This window comes from Bufo gargarizans, chromosome 2, assembly GCF_014858855.1.
Source record: "Bufo gargarizans isolate SCDJY-AF-19 chromosome 2, ASM1485885v1, whole genome shotgun sequence".
NCBI lineage: Eukaryota > Metazoa > Chordata > Amphibia > Anura > Bufonidae > Bufo > Bufo gargarizans.
The window spans coordinates 706128548-706150863 of record NC_058081.1 but is presented as its reverse complement, the minus strand read 5'-3'; the positions used below and the strand labels follow the sequence as shown (position 1 = coordinate 706150863).

At 45.5% G+C, this 22316-nt stretch overlaps 1 protein-coding gene across 3 annotated transcripts in view; it reads left to right on the top strand.

Annotated features, from left to right (window-relative positions):
• IGSF21 (immunoglobin superfamily member 21) overlaps positions 1-22316 on the top strand; it is a 492728-nt gene that overhangs the window by 285814 nt on the left and 184598 nt on the right. For all 3 annotated transcript variants that reach the window (XM_044278638.1, XM_044278639.1, XM_044278637.1), the window contains exon 4: positions 4023-4141. In XM_044278638.1, coding sequence (XP_044134573.1) covers positions 4023-4141 — 119 coding nt within the window. The remainder of the gene's footprint in view (positions 1-4022; positions 4142-22316) is intronic.

Genomic DNA, 22316 nt, shown 5'->3' with positions numbered 1-22316 from the left:
CAGAAAAGGCTATCATTCCGGCTTATCTTGTGTCTGTAACTGTGTATCATGAGAGACTGTCATTCCGGCCTATCTAGTGTCTGTCACTGTGTATCATGAGAGACTGTCATTCCGGCCTATCTAGTGTCTGTCACTGTGTATCATGAGAGACTGTCATTCCGGCCTATCTAGTGTCTGTCACTGTGTATCATGAGAGACTGTCATTCCGGCCTATCTAGTGTCTGTCACCGTGTATCATGACAGACTGCCATTCCTGCCTATCTACTGTCTGTTACTGTGTATCATGAGAGACTGTCATTCCGGCCTATCTAGTGTCTGTCACTGTGTATCATCAGAGACTGTTATTCCTGCCTATCTAGTGTCGGTCACTGTGTATCAGAAAAGACTATCATTCCTGCCTATCTAGTGTCTGTCATTATGTATTAGAAGAGACTGTCATTTCGCCTCATCTAGTATTTATACCTGTACAGTATATCAGGAGAGACTATCATTCCTGCCCATCTAATATCTATCAATGTGTATCAGGGGGGATTGTCATTCCTGCCTATCTAGTGTCTGTTGCTGTGTATTAGAAGAGACTCTCATTCCTTCCCATCTAGTATCTATCCTGGTGTATCAGGAGAAACTGTCATTCCTGCCCATCTAGTTTCTGTCACTGTATATCAGGAGAGACTGTCATTCCTGCCCATCTAGTGCATGTCACTCTGTATCAGGAGAGACTATCAATTCTGCCCATCTAGTATCTAAAACTGCCTCAGAAAAAACTGTTATTCCTGCTCATCTATTTTCTGTCACTGTGTATCAAGAGGGACTGTCATTCCTGCCCATCTAATGTCTGTCACCGTGTATTAAGAGGGACTGTCATCGTTGCCCATCTAGTTTCTATCACTGTTTATCAGAAGGGACCGTCATTCCTGTCCATCTAGTGTCTGTCCCTGTGTATCATGAGACTGTCATTTCTGCCTGTCTAGTATCTGCCACTGTTTATCATAAGAGATTGTCATTCCTGCCTATCTAGTTTCTCTCACTGTTTATCAGGAAGGACTGTCACTGGTGCAATACAGTGGTTAGCACTGGTGCCTTGCAGCACTGGGGTCCTAGGTTTGAATCCAACCAAGGATAACATCTGCATGGAGTTTGTATGTCCTCCCCGTGTTTGTGTGGGTTTTCTCCGGTTTCCTCCTACACTCCAAAGACGTACTGATAGGGACCTTAGATTGTGAGCTCCATTGGGGACAGAGTGATGATGCCTGTAAAGCTCTGCGGAATATGTCAGCGCTATATAAGTGCATAAAATAAATATCTGTCACTGTGTATCAGTAGGGATTACAGGTGGATTTTGTGGGAGACTCACAGACTAAAGACACTTTTATAACTTCAGCATAAAGGGCCAGTTGAATTATTGAAGGCGCAGCCTGAATAATGTATAGTCCGAGAAGAATAGATTTCAGAGTTGTGAGAACTTAAACTAGACCCGAAGCAAATGTTTAAATATGTATCCGGCTTACAGATATGGTTTCCTGCATCTCCATAACCAGAGGATGAGTCCATTCATCTCCAGTCCACGGCCCTACTGACCCTGCGCCCCTTACGTCCTTCAGCCTTTACAAAGTCTCCTGCAGTTTTATATTTCTCGTCCTGCACTTTGTAGATATGAACAGTCTATGCTGAGAGTTGTAGTTCCCCTGTAGCCAGACATACATCAAACCCGTCGGTTCTCTCATGATTACATGATAGATGTAGCCGTATCATGGCCTCACACAAATGATTAAATATCATTTAGTATCTCTGCTCCCAGTCAGTGAATGGAAGCATTGTTTCTGATTTGCAAAGCAAAAAATAAATAAAAAACCTAGTGCCCTGTTCACACAGCTGATGATGGTAGACTTGTACAGTCTAGGGATGTAGCAGCAGAACAAGAGGCTCTTTGCTGCACTGATACATTGTTACAAACCAATCAGATTTGTGCACAGGGCTAAATCAGGCCGATCCCCAGGATAGGTTATCACTGTCTTATTGGCAGGGACCCGACACCTCGCAAACCCCGCCTACCTATAGTTTCAGAGTCAAAGGTCAGAGCTGTAGCGGACGGAACTGGTAATTGCAGAGCGACTCCCAGTGAAACGAACTGACAAATAGAAAACAGGTGGAGCTGTGGAGTTCTGGCGCCGAAGCTACTGCAGAACAGCTGATCCTTGGGGTTGTCAGGTGTCGGATTTCTATTGATCAGATATTGATGAGTAAGGCTAGTTTCACACTTGCGGCAGGACGGATCCGACAGGCTGGTCTCCCTGTCGGATCCGTCCTTTCGCTGTTTCGCCGAGCCGCTGGACCGCCGCTCCGTCCCCATTGACTATAATGGGGACGGGGGCTGAGCTCCGGCGCAGCACGGCGGTGCACGGCAAAAGCCGCCGGACTAAAAGTCATGCATGTCCGACTTTTTAGTCCGGCAGCTTTCGCCGTGCACCGCCGTGCTGCGCCGGAGCTCAGCCCCCGTCCCCATTATAGTCAATGGGGACGGATCGGCGAAACAGCGGAAGGACGGATCCGACAGGGAGACCAGCTTGCCGGATCCGTCCTGCCGCAAGTGTGAAAGTACCCTAACCCTTCATTCTGATTACAATGTTTTGTTTTGTTTTTAGCATAAATATTTATGTTTGTAAATATTTGAAATAAATATTGCCAGATTTAGGCTACATGCACAGTGGAAAAAAAAGGACGTGTGATGGACATTTTTTTTTTTTACAGCTATCACACGTCCATTTTAAGACCAATGGTAGTTTATGGGGTTATTCACATGACAGTTATTTTGACAGCCAGTGATTAACGGACGCCAAAAAAAAATCTAAAAAATATGTTCTATTTTGTCTGTGTTTCACTGATATGGACAGTTTATCCGTTTTTAACAGACGTTTTGCATGTAGCCTTAGGTCAATCCGCTGTCCACTTTTAACAGACTTTTTTTCCCCACTGATGCCTTTCTGAGAAACGGAAGTTAAAAACGGGCCCATTCAATTGTATGGGGGTGGTCATGAGTGAAAAACGGACAAGATGTTCTAATTTTCAACGTCCGTTTTTAACTGACCATGAATAACCCCATAGACAACCATTGGTCTTAAAACAGACGTGTGTTGTGCATGTAGCCTTGATATAAAATTTGACCATTTTTTTTTCCTGTAAAAAGCAGGGACGGTAAAGGGGTGGAGTGTAGGCACTTGGGGGGGGGGGGGTGTATGACATCACGAGGTCATGTGACACTCAAACAGCTGACCTATACCGGAGGACAGTATCGGCCTCCGTCCGGCACAGGTAACCCTATGGATGCCTTTGAACATGTACGTTGGCAGCTTTACCATCCCAGAACATGAGGTGAACATAGTCTGATACTTTGTATCCGCCCTCCGATAGGTTAATGCCTCTTGTAGCTTTTACTTGTTACTTAGTATAATGTAATGTATGAGCGGACCCACCTCCCAGGTGCCAGAAACCCCCAATTACACCCTCACAGATGCCAGCACTAATGGCGCGCGAGAAAATAACACGTTGAAGGGATAGAAGACTAATATTTCTCGCAGTGTCAGTGGAGCGCGCGTCACAGCGCTCATATCCAACGTAATTATATGTTTACCCGACGTTAAGCTGCTTCTTGTCAAGGTTACCCTTAATTGGTAGAGTCATTATTACGGGACTAGAAGTGGTGGCGTGGGCAGGAACGGAGACGGATTTTCCAGCCATCGCCATCATCTGATATTTTTCTCCTTCCCATTCCCCCCCTCTTCCTCTCCATGGATCTATTACTCTTCAAAGAAACTTTTTTTTGCATTTGCGAGGAGACCAGGCGATAAAACAGCCATTTTCACACCCCATAAAGCCTCCGTGGAGCTCGCTCCATTATTGTGGCCAATGTAATTCCAATAAAACGGGATCCTTTATTGGGTTCTGGCTGTGACCGTTAAAAAGGCGCGTAAGATCGTTCCGCTCGGCTGATATAATTAACCGCTCCCGTTCTTGTCTTCTTCCAGGCTCCCCGAGGTGAGGATTTCAGACAACGGACCCTACGAGTGTCACGTCGGGATATATGACCGGGCCACGCGGGAGAAAGTGGTGCTAGCTTCAGACAACGTATTCCTCAACGTCATGTGTGAGTATCTATCCCGACACCCCCTCCGGGTCGATAACGCTCTCAGAATAAATAGCTCCGCGCAGGGTTTTTCATAGACAATCAATCGTAGCCAAAGGCTTGTATGTTCATTATGGAAAATGTGTGTGCTGCTCCTCACTAATTAAAACAGAGGTATTATCACTGGCACCGCCGCACAAATTATCACTCAGGAGTCGTCTCCACGGTTTTAAAGCTACTTAAAGTTACAGTACAACCTCCCCTCTATCCTCCCGCTTCTATCGATCACTTTGGTTAAGTATTGGTGTTGGCAATAGTGACATCTGCAGGCTAGGAGGAGGTACTGCAGGTATATATTTTGGCTCTCTGTAGTGCCACCTATAGGTAGCTACCAGTGAGTTAATATCTGATACTTTAAAGGGGTTATCCAACCCCTATAATGTCCCCCCAAATGCCCGGGCCCCTCAGATTGTACTTACCTCGCTCCACCGCACCTGTGTCACTCCTGATCCCCGCATGGCCACCGCTGCTTCTCCCCGTCGCGCGGATCAAAACATCCGGCGACGTGGGGTTGAGCCAAAAGAGGGCTGCAACGGAAACAAGCCTCCCTAGCATCACCCGCGATGCTAAGTAGGCTCGTTCCCGTCGCGGCCTGCTATTGGCTACCCCCTTCATCGCCGGATGTCTTGATCTGTGCAACAGGGAGATGCAGTGGCGGCCATGCGGGCATCAGAAGCGAGGCGCGTGCCAGAGATCAAGGTAAGCATAAACTGTATAAGGGGCCCGGGCGTTAGAGGAGGCATTATAGGGGATGGATAACCCCTTTAAGGATCTTTCTGGGGAAAAATTTATTTAATTACCAGGTTGGAATGGGTTAATTAAAGATAAAAAAATTATCAATACTCACCCTCACCGATTGCCACCGCTGCCGTTCCAACACTACTCCGGCAGAGCGGGCAGCCGGGACACTAGCGGCGTCTGAGCAGCAGTGGTGGAGAATTGTTTTTTTTTTTACCCATTCTTAAATATTTTCTTCCCTTTTAAAGGGCTTTGGAACATAACTACAGATTTTTGCCAAATCAGAGGCATCCATTTGCAAGTAGTTGGTCTGGGTTACTTGCTCCTTAGCAGTACAGAGCAAGGTACTGGATAAAAAGGCTTTCAAGGTGGTCCCGGAGGTACTGTTTCTGCTTGTGGAGACCACCAGCTTCTGTATGGAGTCTTACAGGCGCAGTGCTACCTGGGAAATGATATGCAAATGAGTTCTCCTCCAGGAGAAAGAAAGCTGTCCCTCCAGTGCCAACTATTGGAGGTAACTATTTTGTGGTCAATGTCTGAGCTATTAAAGGAATTGTTTATCCCAGGGGACCTTTTCTTCTCCCCAGTGTACAACTCAACTCAAGAACACGACCATGACCAAGAATAAGCGTACTTTCACACTAGCGTTATTCTTTTCCGGTATTGAAATCCGGTAAAGGGTCTCAATACTGGAAAAAAAAAATGCTTCAGTTTTGTCCTAATGCATTCTGAATGGAAAGCAATCCGTTCAGTATGCCTCAGGATGTCTTCCATTCCGTCCCTTGTACGGTATTTGAATTGCCAAAATTCTGGAACACTACCACACTTGCCGGATCTGGCATTCATGTCCATAGAGATGTATTAATGCCGGATCTGGTACCAAGTGTTCCAGAAATTGCTGCGTTGCCAGATCCAGTTTTCCGGTCTGCGCCGGGACAAAGGAGGAGCTGTTTTTGCTTTTGATCCTTGAAAGAAAAAAAAATACCGGATCCGTTATTCCGGATGAGACAGATCCGGTATATCCGGAAAAAACATATTTCCGTTTGCATACGGTTTGCTGGATCTGGCAGGCAGTTATCCCGAACAACGCTAGCGTGAAAGTAGTTAGTCGTAAGATGTTCTACTGTATGTGGTTAGTAACTGTGGCGGGAAAACTTTGGGGGCTTCCACATCAGCCAGTCACAAACTATGAGTCACTGTTTTTATGGACCGATGGTGGTGGCCCATGACCAGACCTCGGTGTCTTATGGATTCTTAGATATGACCTCCTAGGGCTTGCATCTCCTTGGTGTAAGCTGCTTTGACCATGGGCCTGATTCTCCTGTTGAGGCCTGGCAGGGTCATTCCTGAGGTGTGGCTGTATGCGGATGCCACCCTCTGCTGTAGATACAAATGTGGCATGCTATGAAGGGCACCAGGAAGGAGAAGGATACCACCTCCCCAGGATGTGAAGGTTACAGAGATGCGTCCTTCCTCCCACACAGGTAGCACTGCCAACACATCGGATCATCTGCACCCAGACCGGAGAGAGGAGCAGATGCCGGGATTATTTTTACACCTCCGTCTTGATGGCGGTTGGCATGCTGTAGTGAGGTTGCGGAGCTGACACACGGAGGATCTGGTAGCTGGAGGGGATGAGAGGGAGGCAGCGGCTGACATGGCAGAGGTTCCCTGAGAGGTGCAGCATCCAATAGGTGCCAACCAGACTTTCTGTCTTAACCTCTTCCTTGCTGGAGAAGCATCACACAGGAATGTATCGAGCAATCATCTACGGTTTCACTGGTCTTTGTATTATGTGATAATGAGGCAGGCGGGTACCTGTGGGCAGGAAGGGTACAATGCACATTTTCTTCATTCATCTGCTTCATAATTTTGGTGACTGTGGCTTGGACAGTTTGTGTGCAGTCAACCAATAAAAAAGTAAGTGAAACCTTGGGACCAGCATTGATTACTAATAACATGTTGACTAGACATAACACATTCTAAGTGAATCAATTACACACAAACCGCCCATGTCTTTTATTGAGCACATAGATTCAACATCCACCACGCAGGGAGAAAAAGTAAGTGAACCCTTAAAGGGACACTGACAGCCCCAATTAGCATATTTAGGTATATATACGTGAGTACAGGTCTTATAAAGTCTATTAAAATGATCTAAGTATCCCCCCTGTCCACCTTATAAGTACCAAAATAAAAAGTTATATAACCTGCTTGTCCGGTCACCAATCTGCCCAAGGGGCGGTGCTTCATCACAAAATGCGCCCAGCCAGCCGCTCCTAACTGCCGTTCTGAAGCCCCGCCCAGCTCATCAATATTGACTTAGCTGGGCGGCGGCTACAACTCTCCGGACTCAAGTGCTGCAGCCTCTGCTTTATGCGCATGCGCCGGGCACTTGAGTCGGGAGAGTTGTAGCCGCCGCCCAGCTAAGTGAATATTGATGAGCTGGGCGGGGCTTCAGAATGGCAGTTAGGAGCGGCTGGCTGGGCGCATTTTGTGATGAAGCACCGCCCCTTGGGCAGATTCGTGACCGGACAAGCAGGTTATATAACTTTATATTTTGGTACTTATAAGGTGGACAGGGGGGATACTTAGATCATTTTAATAGACTTTATAAGACCTGTACTCACGTATATATACCTAAATATGCTAATTGGGTCTGTCAGTGTCCCTTTAAATTTAATGACCGTTTTGCACAAATCATCTCTACCAAATGATTCCCGCAGCTGCAAATTTTGCACAACTTTGAGGAAGAATTTAGGACCATTCCGCTCTGCAAATCTGTTTCAGTTCCTCAATATTTCTAGGATACCTTGCATGCACAGCCTTCTTCAGGTCATTCCACAGTATCTGATAGGGTTATGGTCAGTACTGTGACTTCTAAAACACTAATCTTCTTTTTTAACCATTCTTTTGTAAATTTACTTGAGGGCTTTGGATTATTGTTTTGTTCTGTCACCCAACAGTTTTCTTACACCTTAGTATTCTTTGTTCCCTCAATGATCATAAGATTTCCAGGCCCTGAGGGAGCAAAGCAGCTTCAAACGATGATGCTCTCTCTACCAGCCCCAAACCACGACACTCTTTCCACCAGCTCCAAACGATGACTCCAACTTCACCAGCTACAAACTATGATGCTCCCTCCTCCAGCCCCAAACCATGATGTCCTTCCATCAACCCTAAACCATGATAATCCCTCCACCAGCTCCAAACATTATGTCTGCTCCACCAGTGCTGGACCTTGATACTTCTTTGACCAACCCCAAACCATGATTCTCCCTCCACCAGCCCTAAACCTTGATGATCCCTCCACCAGCTCCAAACATGATGTCCGCTCCACCAGTGCTGAACCATGATACTTTCTCCAATAGACCCAAATCACGATTATACCTACATCAGCTACAAACTACAATGCTCCCTCCACCAGCCCCAAACCATGATCTCCTTCCACTACCCTCAAACCATGATTCTTCCTCCACCAACCCTAAACCATGATGATCCCTCCACCAGCTCCAGACATGATGACTACTCCACTAGTGCTGAACCATGATACTTTTTCCATCAGCCCCAAATCATGATGATCCCTCCATCAGCTACAAACTACGATGCTCCCTCCACCAGCCCCAAACCATGATGTCCTTCCACTACCCCCAAACCATGATTCTTCCTCCACCAGCCCTAAACCACGATGATTCTTCCACCAGCTCCAGACATGATGTCGACTCCACCAGTGCTGAACCATGATACTTTCTCCATCAGCCCCAAACCATGATGCTCAATCTACAATGCTTTGCAGTTGGGATGAGGTTTTGGTGCTGTGTTTTTTTCCTCCAAACATAGCATTTTTTCTTGCAGTAGACATAACAATCTATTGGGTTCAGTGAGAAGTGATGCTATACGTTAAGTAATGGATGCTATGGGAATCTTTAGATGTGCAGAGTCCTTCGCTTCAGGCTTTGCTCCAATATGTTTATCACATTAATATGTTGACAATGCAATAACTCAATGATTTTCATGCCAAAATTTTGATGCTCTAATTAAGAAGTGATGAAGGCTGCAGTCATTAGCCTGGTCCTCTGTGATGGTCAGCCCGCCCGCCGCTGTGATACCCTATACATTCCATTCCATTTAACTTCTTTCTAGATGACTTTGTGAGAAAATCCTGACAAGAAATCAATCACGGAATTAGAAGTTGCATCTGGTGAAGTGATTAGCAATGAGCCGGCTCTTCACCGACTGCAGATGATTCAGATGATCTGAAGCTTGGACCCTAAATAACAGGGACACCAAGGTGCTGGTGGAAAATCACTATGATTAAGCTTTATTTACAGCCCCTTTAAGCTAGTCCGACATGTCCTTCGATTCCGGTGTTCATCTCCATTTTTTTCAGCTATCATTTTGTCCAAGCTTCATAGAAATTCAGAACTTCTGCTGTCCCTTTCTCTTATTTGAATTCAATGCACAGTCTGATGTGAATAAACGACTTTGAGGTTAATGTCCACCAGATGTGTTATAACTGGACTGGAGATTCGCTCTGATGTTCTTACAGGCCAATGATATAAAAACTATGGACACCTGAAACATGGAAAAAATTATTGGCATGTGTTAGTGGTTACCTTGAGAATAAAGAGCTCTTAAGTGTCAGACTGCAATCATCATTCATTTATTTCAGACTACCTTATATTCTTTTTAGAACCTACTGCTAGTTTGAGACTTCTGGACATTTCCCTCCCAGTAATACATGCTGGATCTGTGTGTCCAGGATGCTGCTGTCTTCCCTTGCAAACTGCCTTTTGTGCACTTTTCTTCCCTATCTACAGCTTTGTGATCTGTCCTGCTTCCATGCTTTCCCCCCTTCTCTACCCTCCGATCTGCCGTATACACCCTTTTCCCCCTTGCTGCTATCTCTTAAAGGGGTTGTATCACTTCAGCAAGTGGCATTTATCATGTAGAGAAAGTTAATACTTGCCACTTACTAATTTATTGTGATTGTCCATATTGCCTCCTTTGCTGGCTGGATTCATTTTTCCATCACATTATACAATGCTCATTTCCATGGTTATCACCACCATGCAATCTATCATGTGGTGGTCATGCTTGCACACTAGAGAAAAAAGCACCAGCCTATGTGAGCATCCACAGTCCCGGACACCAAAGAGGCCAGCACTTTTTCATATAGTGTGCAAGCACAGCCACCGCTGCAGGATTGCAGGGTGGTCATAACCATGGAAATTAGCAGTGTCTAATGCGATGGAAAAACGAATCCAGCCAGCAAAGGAGGAAATATGGACACTCACAATACATTAGTAAGTGGCTTGTATCAACGTTCTGTACATGAAAAATTCCACTTGCTGAAGTGAGATAACCCCTTTAACACTGAAAGACAGGAGGGGGAGAGCAGAGAGAGTCGCTAGAACAGGATTTATGTCCGATCAGAATCAGCAGCTAAGTGAAGGACTTGCACACACTCTACAGAAGGGAGGGGGGGGGGGCATTTTGCATTCAAGAAGCAAATGAACAATATAAAAAGATCAGTGCAAATAATTCCATAGCCTTAAAGACGGAAACGAGCAGGAAAATGTAAATGTCATTAGTTATCAAGGACTTAAAGTAGACAACACTTGTTGCTTGTAGGTTTTCCTGATGACTGGGCACAGCTTTAGCCTTAGTGCAGGATGATGTTACTCCTGGTTATGGGTCCAGTAGGGAAGCAACTTTTACCTATTCTACGCCTACTAAATGACCAGTGAGATCTCCCTTTATGTACTCTGCATCATCTGCAGGACTGGCTAGAGTGGACATGCAGTATTATGGCCAGGGGCAAGAATACGGAAGTATGCTACTGCTACAGACTTACTGGTAATGGTTTTTGGTAAAGGAGGGACATCTTTCAGCACCCTGGACAGCAGCTCCTGTCTGGTGTCCGTGAAGAGGAACATTTGTGTTGCCATACAGAAGCTGAAGACCACAGGGGTCGCTACAACTGTGTGCAGTGGGACAGGATTAGAGATGTGTGTTACTGGTGTGTGCACTGCAGCAGTTTTTGGTGCACAGCATTGATCCGCTTCTCAGTCGGATGGCTGGGTGAGGGACAGTTCAGCAACTGGTCTTCTCCAGGTTGGGACAGCTCTGCAGAGCTCTGGATCATGGGATTGAGGAAGTGGAAGGTGAATGCTCTAGTAATCTTGATTGGAGTGGAGGCGTCCAGGCTGCTGAGTCCTGGTATTAATGATCGGTTGGTCTGTTTGGGGTGTGTGGTGGACCATATAGGCACTTGAGGATGCAGCGCCGGTGTCTTACCTGCATTCTGCTAAGGGCCCTTTGAATATGTGTTGCAGTAGTAGTCGCTGGTGTCAAGGCTGTTATACACTTATCTCAGTGGCTCAGGCTGGATGATAAATTTGGTGCAACTTTTGAAATTGTTTTCTAGCTTTATTCCACCTATTGGTTGGTTTACTTTGCAGCAAAATTTTCTTACATAATGGCGCATCTTAAGCCCTTCTGCTTTCCCTCTTAGCCACACTTCCATGCTGATCGAGGCACAAAAGGTGTCTAAAACGCATAATAAATGTGATGCAAAACCAGTTTGTTAGGTGCAACTTAAAGGGAGTGTGTCACCAACAAATTCACTATAAACCAGGCTCAGTGCCCAGTAGTGTAACAGCAGCTGCTGTGCGCCACTGTCCCCCTGCTTACCGCCGTGGTCCCGGGTGCCGTGTTCAGCGGTGATCTCCTGCCAGTGCTTCCCCATTCATGCAGTCCTGGGCACAGTATGCTTGCTGCTTGTTCCCTCCGGCACTTCCTTAAGGGCCGGCGTGTGCGTCACTTCCTGGGCTTTATGGATTAGATCATGTGACCTCGCTGACCTATCCTAGCCCTCCTGCTCATATATAAGTGGCTTAGCCCCCTTCCCAGATGCCTGAGCGTCAAGGTCCTTGTGTTCTGCCAAGGTTGCTGTTTTCTCTGCTCGTGTTCCTGACTCGTGCTTGTGTTTCTGGACTCTGCTACCTGTTTGATCCCTGCCTGCTTGCCTTGACTCTCCTGTTGCCGAACCGGACTGCCTGACCTGTACCTGTGGAGCAAGAGTGCACAGGGTGGCTTGGGACCACTCTCGGTGCTCTTAACTGCTCATTTGCATATGGATTAAAAGTGCTTTTTCTCCAGAATGAAGCAATGGATCGATAAGTGAAAGGCATCATTACATTCAGCTGATCCAGCCCTACAAGGCATGGTGCTGGGTTTGAAAGTGAGTTCCTGGTGACAGGTTGTCAAACTTCTCTCCCATTTTACAAAATATATTTTGTTCACTTTCTTGTGAATTGACACAATGTTACTCTTTTCTTCCTTCTAATTTTGTACTTTTTTACTTAAATTTGTACTTTTCTGATACAATCCTAAAATCCTGTGTCCTTAAACCCTAATATCCCCATTAGGGTCCATTCACACGTCCACAAGTGTTTTGCGGTCCGCAAATTGCGGATCCGCAAAACACGGACACCGGCCATGTGCATTCCGCATTTTGCAGACCACACATGGCCGGAACTTTAATAGAAATGTCTTGTCTTGTCTGTGTCTGTTCTATTTTTTGCAGAACAGAAGTGCGGATGTGGACAGCACACTGTGTGCTGTCCGCATCTTTTCCGGTCTCATTAAAATGGGTCTAGATCCGTTCCTCAATGTTGCGGAACTGATCCAGATCCATTTTGCGGATGTGTGAATGGACCCTTAAACGTGGCGGTTGCTTTACATCGTTCCTCCCGTCTCCAGACTTTTTGCTCCCATTACTTGTTTGTTCATGTTTTGATGAGCAGGGACAATGGCGCTGTTAGTATTCATCCGCACTTCTCCTGCTCACACTTAGAGGGCAGCACCAGCTGTCAATCAAAGCTCACCTTCCTCCTCAGTATCAGACCGTTTCTTTTGTCCTTTATAAAAGCATTTTTTTTTTTTTGAGCAGTGAAATGTATTCCTGTTGTTTTTTTAATCTAATTCCGATTCTAATGAATGCATTTTTATTAAACGCCAAAGAACTTAATTAACGCTGTATAACAATTTGTCGATTGCAGCAGCGTTCATGTGACTTGTTAATTGAACATATGTAACACTTGCATGAAAAATCGTGGCATATTGGATTAGAAATTCTGCTGCCATCATCTACTTTACTGTATGACGAAATGAGGTGACTTTTAATGAAATCACATTACATTACTTATCCTGTACTGATCATGACTTACATCCTGTATTATACTCCAGAGCTGCGCTCACTATTCTGCTGGTGCAGTCACTGTGTACATACATTACATTACTTATCCTGTACTGATCATGACTTACATCCTGTATTATACTCCAGAGCTGCACTCACTATTCTGCTGGTGCAGTCACTGTGTACATACATTACATTACTTATCCTGTACTGATCCCAAGTTACATCCTGTATTATACTCCAGAACTGCACTCACTATTCTGCTGGTGCAGTCACTGTGTACATACATTACATTACTTATCCTGTACTGATCCTGAGTTACATCCTGTATTATACTCCAGAGCTGCACTCACTATTCTGCTGGTGGAGTCACTGTGTACATACATTACTTATCCTATACTGATCCTGAGTTACATCCTGTATTATACTCCAGAGCTGCACTCACTAATCTGCTGGTGGAGTCACTGTGTACATACATTACATTTCTTATCCTGTACTGATCCTGAGTTACTTCCTGTATTATACTCCAGAGCCGCACTCACTATTCTGCTGGTGCAGTCTCTGTGTACATACATTACATTACTTATCCTGTACTGATCCTGAGTTACATCCTGTATTATACTCCAGAGCTGCACTCACTATTCTGCTGGTGCAGTCACTGTGTACATACATTACATTACTTATCCTGTACTGATCCTGAGTTACTTCCTGTATTATACTCCAGAGCCGCACTCACTATTCTGCTGGTGCAGTCTCTGTGTACATACATTACATTACTTATCCTGTACTGATCCTGAGTTACATCCTGTATTATACTCCAGAGCTGCACTCACTATTCTGCTGGTGCAGTTACTGTGTACATGCATTACATTACTTATCCTGTACTGACCCTGAGTTACATCCTGTATTATACTCCAGAGCTGCACTCACTATTCTGCTGCTGCAGTCACTGTGTACATACATTACATTACTTATCCTGTACTGATCCTGAGTTACATCCTGTATTATACTCCAGAGCTGCACTCACTATTCTGCTGGTGCAGTTACTGTCTACATGCATTACATTACTTATCCTGTACTGATCCTGAGTTACATCCTGTATTATACTCCAGAGCTGCACTCACTATTCTGCTGCTGCAGTCACTGTGTACATACATTACATTACTTATCCTGCACTGATCCCGAGTGGCAATTCATTCATCAGCTTCTAGCAGGAATAACTGAGGATTGGCACAACACCAAGTTATATGAAAAGACGCTCTGGAATTGTTATTACATGGGAAATGCGAGTAGTTACTGGAACAGACATGTCAGGAGAGGGGAGAGCTCCTCTTTAAGTGTATTTTGACGTTTAAGATTTTTCGGGCGCTCCGGCGATAATGACTTGTCATCCGGAAACCTGCCCTCGAACCGTTTGTAGGTCAAGAATTGTAAGCAGTCAGGAAATAAGTTAGGTGTAAGAAAGTTAATATGAGATGGACAGAGGGAGATTAAAAGGAGCAGAATGGCCGGCAGCATCCATCATATCTGACAGATGAGGAGCGCTGCTTATTACTTATTTTATCTTTTTCAAACCCGGTTCTTGGGGCTCGCGGATACAACGTCAGAAGCTGCAGATCTGCTCCTGTGGCTGCGGAGTGCCGCTTCTCAATGCACTACTTACCACATGGGTTATTCAAGTTTAATAACTTTTCCATCATTCTGAAAGGCCGATGTCAGATGGATGAATCAAGATTCCTCTCCTGGGCCATTGGAACGGCCTCAATCGCTAATATCTGATGACGGGGGTAGGAATAGGACGGATTGCAGATTGCCCGCAGCTAGTATTAACCAGGTATTTGTAGAAATCGCCTGTCACATATATATAACATCCGGTGATATTTAATCTATCGCTGATTTCACAGAACACAAAGACGTCTAAAGACAAGAATTATAGCATGCTTAAAAATCATCATCCAACTAGGGGGAGAAGAACTCTGCACCCCTCAGGTCTCCTGTATCCATCACCCTGCAGCTTGTGAATATGTATACAATGAATATGATTTATATACTGTACATTCATCTGTAAATATATTTTATTACTTATCCTGTACTGATCCTGAGTCACATTGTGTATTATTCTCCAGAGCTGCACTCACTATTCTGCTGGTGCAGTCACTGTGAACATACATTACATTACTTATCCTGTACTGATCCTGAGTTACATCCTGTATTATACTCCAGAGCTGCACTCACTATTCTGCTGGTGCAGTCACTGTGAACATACATTACATTACTTATCCTGTACTGATCCTGAGTTACATCCTGTATTATACTCCAGAGCTGCACTCACTATTCTGCTGGTGCAGTCACTGTGTACATACATTACATTACTTATTCTGTACTGATCCTGAGTTACATCCTATATTATTCTCCAGAGCTGCACTCACTATTCTGCTGGTGCAGTCACTGTGAACATACATTACATTACTTATCCTGTACTGATCCTGAGTTACATCCTGTATTATACTCCAGAGCTGCACTCACTATTCTGCTGGTGTAGTCACTGTGTACCTACATTACATTACTTATCCTGTACTGATCCTGAGTTACATCCTGTATTATACTCCAGAGCTGCACTCACTATTCTGCTGGTGCAGTCACTGTGTACATACATTACTTATCCTGTACTGATCCTGAGTTACATCCTGTATTATACTCCAGAGCTGCACTCACTATTCTGCTGGTGCAGTCACTGTGAACATACATTACATTACTTATCCTGTACTGATCCTGAGTTACATCCTGTATTATACTCCAGAGCTGCACTCACTATTCTGCTGGTGCAGTCACTGTGTACATACATTACTTATCCTGTACTGATCCTGAGTTACATCCTGTATTATACTCCAGAGCTGCACTCACTATTCTGCTGGTGCAGTCACTGTGAACATACATTACATTACTTATCCTGTACTGATCCTGAGTTACATCCTGTATTATACTCCAGAGCTGCACTCACTATTCTGCTGGTGCAGTCACTGTGTTCATACATTACATTACTTATCCTGTACTGATCCTAAGTTACATTCTGTATTATACTCCAGAGCTGCACTCACTATTCTGCTGGTGCAGTCACTGTGTACATACATTACATTACTTATCCTGTACTGATCCTGAGTTACATTCTGTATTATACTCCAGAGCTGCACTCACTATTCTGCTGGTGGAGTCACTGTGTAAACAGCCTTTACTCTGAATACTGTATATACTGGGATTTGCAGTGATGGTTGCCACTCCTATGGCATATGGTATACGGTATTTCCTCAGTAATGTGAGTGTCGGTACAATTTCACATCTCCACAGTTTTCTGGGGAGGGGGGGACATTGCTGACTTTGCTTAGTGTAATGATTGGTGTAAAGATGTTGTGTCACTTTAAGGGTGACTAATCCTGCAGCCACCATGATTTGCAGTGTGCAGAATGCTAGTGTATTCAGAATAAGCAGCTCTTAATGATGGGGGTTGCTGTCCTTAATCCCGCACCTATCATTCAGTGCACCATGCAGGTGCATTCATCCTCCAGCTCTGCCGTCTTACAGGTTTGATGATTGGTTGTGCTTGTATTGAGCTTCAGCTCTGTGCGGGAGGAGGAGATGACCGGGGAACCGTCCTCCGTGTAAGGTCTATAACATACAGCTGTTTATTTGTATGATGAATGTGGCCGTTCACTGACAGCAAGTAGAAATCTTTCGCATGAGGGTTTGAGAAACACAATGTATAACAAAGTTGAAGAACTTTTCCTTAGGCAAGGAGCAAGTTTTTACTTGTATTAAGCCTCATGGACACGGTCCGCAAATTCCGGATCCGCAAGACAAGGATGCCGCCCGTTAACGTTTCGTGAATGGAACGGGTCGCCCACCATAGAAATGCATATTCTTGTCCACAGAACGGACAAGAATAGGAAGTTCTATTTTTTTTAATGGCCCGACGAGATGGAGCAATCTTTTGCTGCCCCCTTGAAGTGAACAGAGCTTAGCCGCGCTCAGGCCATTGATACTAGTCGTGACGTCACTGGGCCTGCGGTAAACAGCGAGAAGGCCGCTGCGCTACTGCGAGCACCGCTGCCTTCTCAAACAGCTGATCGGTGGGGGTCCCGGGTATCGGACCCCCGCCGATCAGATGCTGATGATCTATCCAGAGGATAAAAAAATGCAGAACCCCTTTAAATGTCCACGTTGGTGCAAGGCAGGGCTTGAAATGATGCAGTGGCTAGTGTGTAGTGTTAGGAGGGTCAGTAACCTGGACAGATTGTACTTAGCATAACAGCTCTCTTTACTGTGCACCAAATAGGAGTTGTAGTACATCCAGCAGGCATCTGTACACAATGCAAATTCTCCCCAGATGTCCAAGCATGAGCTAAGCAGATGTTTACAGCAATGGCCCTCAGAGTAATCTTTCTCTTGCTACAGTCTCTAGTATTGGGATCTCTGGCTAGCAACTGTAATCTGTCACAATGTGCGCAATTCACACAACGGCGTGCGGGTCCAATAATATGACTGGCATATTCGTACCTGTAGTGTGCAGGGTGTCTAAAGTCATTATCCCTCCACTGCAGCAGGGCCTGTGAATGCTGCACACTGATCACCTTGCTGACTAAAATGGAGCCTCCAAGTCCAATAATCTGGCGTGCATAGGGTGTCTTAACTTTTTTTTTCCCCCCAACGCAGCAGTAAAGTCTGTAATGCTTCACGCTGGTTACCTTGCTGATATTCCTACTGTAGCCATTGAAATTCTCAGACATCTTCTCTCTCTCTGTCTCACTGATGATAGCAGAGGACACACAGGGATCTGTTAGTCTCCAGAAGCATTGACTCTGAATGCCTGAGAAGAGGAGTACATGCTGGCTGCTCCTCCTTTCTCCAGTCTTGTCCTCACTTTGCCTACTCCTAGCAGAACCAGAATCTTCTGGAACCAGGGGGAGGGACCAGCCCACACCCTAAGCTCCAGAGAAGGCTGGGCCAGGATAGTTAACTCCAGCCATGCATGTCCCATGCTTAAAGGGGATGTCTCACTTCAGCAAATGGCATTTATCTTGTAGAGAAAGTTAATACAAGGCTCTTACTAATGTATTGTGATTGTCCATATTGCTTCCTTTGCTGGCTGGATTCATTTTTCCATCACATTATACACTGCTCATTTCCAGGGGTTACGACCACCCTGAAATCCAGCAGCGGTGGTCGTGCTTGCACACTATAGGAAAAGATACCAGCCTCTCTGGTGGCCAGGACCGTGGGAGCTCACATAGCCATCTCGTATCTCCCCTGCAGTAGTGGATTTAACCCCTGTAAATGAGCCGTGCGATGTAACAATGAATCCCGCCGGCAAAGGAGGCAATATGGACAATCACAATACATTAGTAAGTGCCTTGTAGTAACTATGTCTACACGATAAATGCCATTTGCTGAAGTGACACAACCCCTCTAAGCATACTGGGTGTGTCCCACTACACAGCAGTGCACAGCACAACACTACAGTACAATGCATACAAAAGACAGGCCCCTGAGCTGTGATAGGGAGAGAGCTGCAGCAGAAAGGACATGCCCCCTTAGCAGCCAGCTTGAAATAAATCTAGTAGAGCAATAGAAACAGTGGGTAGATCTCTGCATTCAAGTGAGGTACAGGGTCGATAGTTGTGTGTACTATATGATGTCTGGGTTTCCTTTTCCTTATTGGATAACCCCTTTAAGGGTACCGTCCCAAGCAGGGCTGTAAGTGTAATCCATTGGGCGCCATTATAAGATGGGACCCCCACCAGCTAGTGTAAGAAAATAAAAACATCAGAATAAGGCTACATGCACATAACAGTATGTGTTTTGAGGTCAGCAAAAAAAAATAAACGGATGACATCCTTATGCCGTCCGTTTTATTTTTGCAGATCTATTGTAACAATGCCTAAAACGGACAAGAATAGGACATGTTGTATTTTTTTTGCGGGGCTACGGAGCGGACATACGATGCAGACAGCACAAGGTGTGCTGTCCGCATTTTTTGCGGACCCATTGAAATAAATGGGTCTGCATCCTGTCCGCAAAAAAAAACTGAACGGACACGGAAACAAACAACGTTCGTGTGCATGTAGCCTAAGTAACAATATTTAAAGGCGGGTATAATGGCAGGTGTATAAAAAAAACAACATTATAGCAAAAAGCCGCCATATTGTTTTTTCACCCAAAAAGGTGCAATATTCTTGCACCTGATTGGGCCCCCTCAGCCTCTGGGCCCTATAGAACGTGCTATGCCTATAGTAACGCCAATGGTCCCAAGTACCAGCAGGTACATGTGGTGGAAAAAAACACAACCACATGCGGTGGGCACAGTTTTGGGCACTGGGAAAACAGCGCAAGCATTGACATGATGGTTATGGGCCGTATGGTTTGCACCCACTTAAAGGGGTTGTCCGGGTTCAGAGCTGAATCCGGACATACCCATATTTTCACCCCGGCGGCCCCCCTGATGTTAGCATCGGAGCATCTCATGCTCCGATGCGCTCCCTTGCCCTGCGCTAGATCGCGCAGGGCACGGGCTCTTTTATTTACAATAACACACTGCCGGGCGGAGGCTTCCACCCAGCAGTGTGTTCGGTGACGTCACCGGCCCTGATGGGTGGACTTTAGCGCTGCCCTAGCATTTTACAGGCCTGGGGCAGCGCTAAAGCCCGCCTATCAGTGCCAGTGACGTCACCGGGCTTCCAGGCAGCCCTATGGAGAGCTCGGTACATCACCAGAACTCCAGAAAATGCCTTTGCCCTGTGAGATGTAGCGCAGGGCAAAGGAGAGCATCGGAGCATTAACTGCTCCAATGCTCAAGTCAGGGGGGCTGCCGAGGTGAAAATGGGGGTATGTCCGGGTTCAGCTCTGAAGCCACACAACCCCTTTCATCTATTTAAAAATCCGGACTGGCTCAAAACGCTGAGGTTTTCAGCAGCATCCGGTCTGCACCGGGGCCGCCCTGTGTGACCCTAAGATTACTTGAAAACCTAAAAAAAAATATTAGTTTTGACTGCAATTAACCACTATATTACCCCCGTACCCCGTGTTATACATGCAAAGATCCAGGAAGCTGAGATATAAGCAGCTGTTTGTCTGCAGCTCTCTCCCTGTAGAGCTGCTGTCCTGTGGCATAGCAGAGGGCGCTGCGGTCAGTGGTTGATTACTTTGTACTACAACACCAAATAACACAGCCCCTCCCGGACCCCATAGCATCACACGAGGGTTCCTGCAGTCAGCTTTAGGTATTTGTGCTGATAGTGGAGTAAATAAACTGTGGTAGACTGATACATTGTAACGCTGGTCCATCTCTGATCTGTGTTACAGCAGTGGGGGAGGGTAAAATGGACATATAATATTCTTGTAAATACAATAGTGCCAGCTAAAGGCTCAGTGGACCCTGGTGCAAGAGTTCAGCTTCCCAAGTGCACAATCTATACCAGAGCCCTCCCAGCGAGCACTTTCTATAATACCGGTGTCTTCTGATGTGGCACAAGGGTCTTTGGGTCCCCTCAGTCTCCTGGGCCCAGTAGACAACTGCTACCTCTGCACCCCCTATAGGTAAGCCCCTGGATAGTGCCATACTCACTATAGTGGGGGCTCAGCATGCATGTGGAACCTGCATTCCCTGAATTTAATGGAGGCCAGTAAGGTACCAGTGGAGGTAGTGTTTAGGTTGTAGGTTCCTGTCCTAAGATCGCCTTGTCGTTGGCGGACAGGCACAAATGTATTTGCCAAGAATCTCACATTTATAATGTAGCGTTAGTACATTTTCTATACTGAGTATGGCACTGTTGTATTTAAGGCTACTTTCACACCTGCGCTTTCCCTTTCCGCTATTGAGATCCGTCATAGGATCTCAATAGCGGGGGAAAACGCTCCTGTTTTGTCCCCATTCATTGTCAATGGGGACAAAACTGAACTGAACAGAACGGAGTGCTCCAAAATGCATTCCGTTCTGTTTCGGTTGCGTCCCCATCGATCCAAGCAGCGTTTTTCTGTCCGCGATGTGGTGCGGAGCAAGACGGATCTGTCCTGACACACAATGTAAGTCAATGGGGACGGATCCGTTTTCTATAACACAATCTGACACAATAGAAAATGGATCCATCCTCCATTGACTTTCAATGGAGTTCATGACGGATCCGTCTTGGCTATTTTAAAGATAATACAACCGGATCCGTTCATAACGGATGCAGATGTTTGTATTATCATTACCGGAAGCATTTTGGCTGATCCATGATGGATCCAGCAAAACCGCTAGTGTGAAAGTACTTTGTTATTTGTGTTTGCAGAGTGCTGCTGCAGTGTGTTTGTTTTTGATCTAATAATCTTGCCTGATTAAATTTTAGGACTTTGTGATACTATGTCACAAGATGCCTATCCTATAGAAGTCTTTGTGTGGCCACCCAGTGGTTGCGATGTGAATTGCAGCCTGCCAAGGCTTTCTTCTAGCTTGTGATATTCAGTTTGTTTCATGAGAAATTGGAGTTCTTAACCAAATTTCATGAAAAAGTATGGTGGACACATCTTGAACCCTACAGGTAATTTCTCTCCTCCATGGAAGGTTGTGGAGGCTGCAGGATTCTTAGGCTCTTTCTTCCCCCAGGAACATACATAACTTGTGTCTTGTCCTATTTCTCAGCCCCATCAGAAGATGATCGGTAGCGGGAGCTGAAGGCTTGTGGGTCTCCTGGGCCACTATTAGCCTCTCCAAGGACTATAGTTCTGGTCTCTGCTGAGCCACAAAGTCTCCCTCAACTTATTTTTGGATCTGTATAATGTAAAAAGTTTAGGAGTTGCCTCCAGCGGTGATAAAAAGAAACCTACACTTTGCATGGGACATTAGTATGCAAGGGCCAGCAAATACTGGATTTCTTTATCTGGTAGAAGCTCTTCAGAAACATGTACGACTTCAATGGACCTTTCAAGTCTGAGGGTGGAACGTGACTACGACTTGTGGGTTCAAGGTTATGCAACTCTCCAGCGAGAGGCGAGGATGGCCAGGAATTTGTTAAGTCCTTAAAGGGGTTGTCCCACACACAATATTCCAGTCTGGATCTGAATACTTTTGTAGTTGCATGTAATTAAAATTTTAGTAAAGCCGTGGGATTATTCACTAAACACTATCTGCATAGCGCCACCTGCTGTTCACTCTTTTTCTGATTT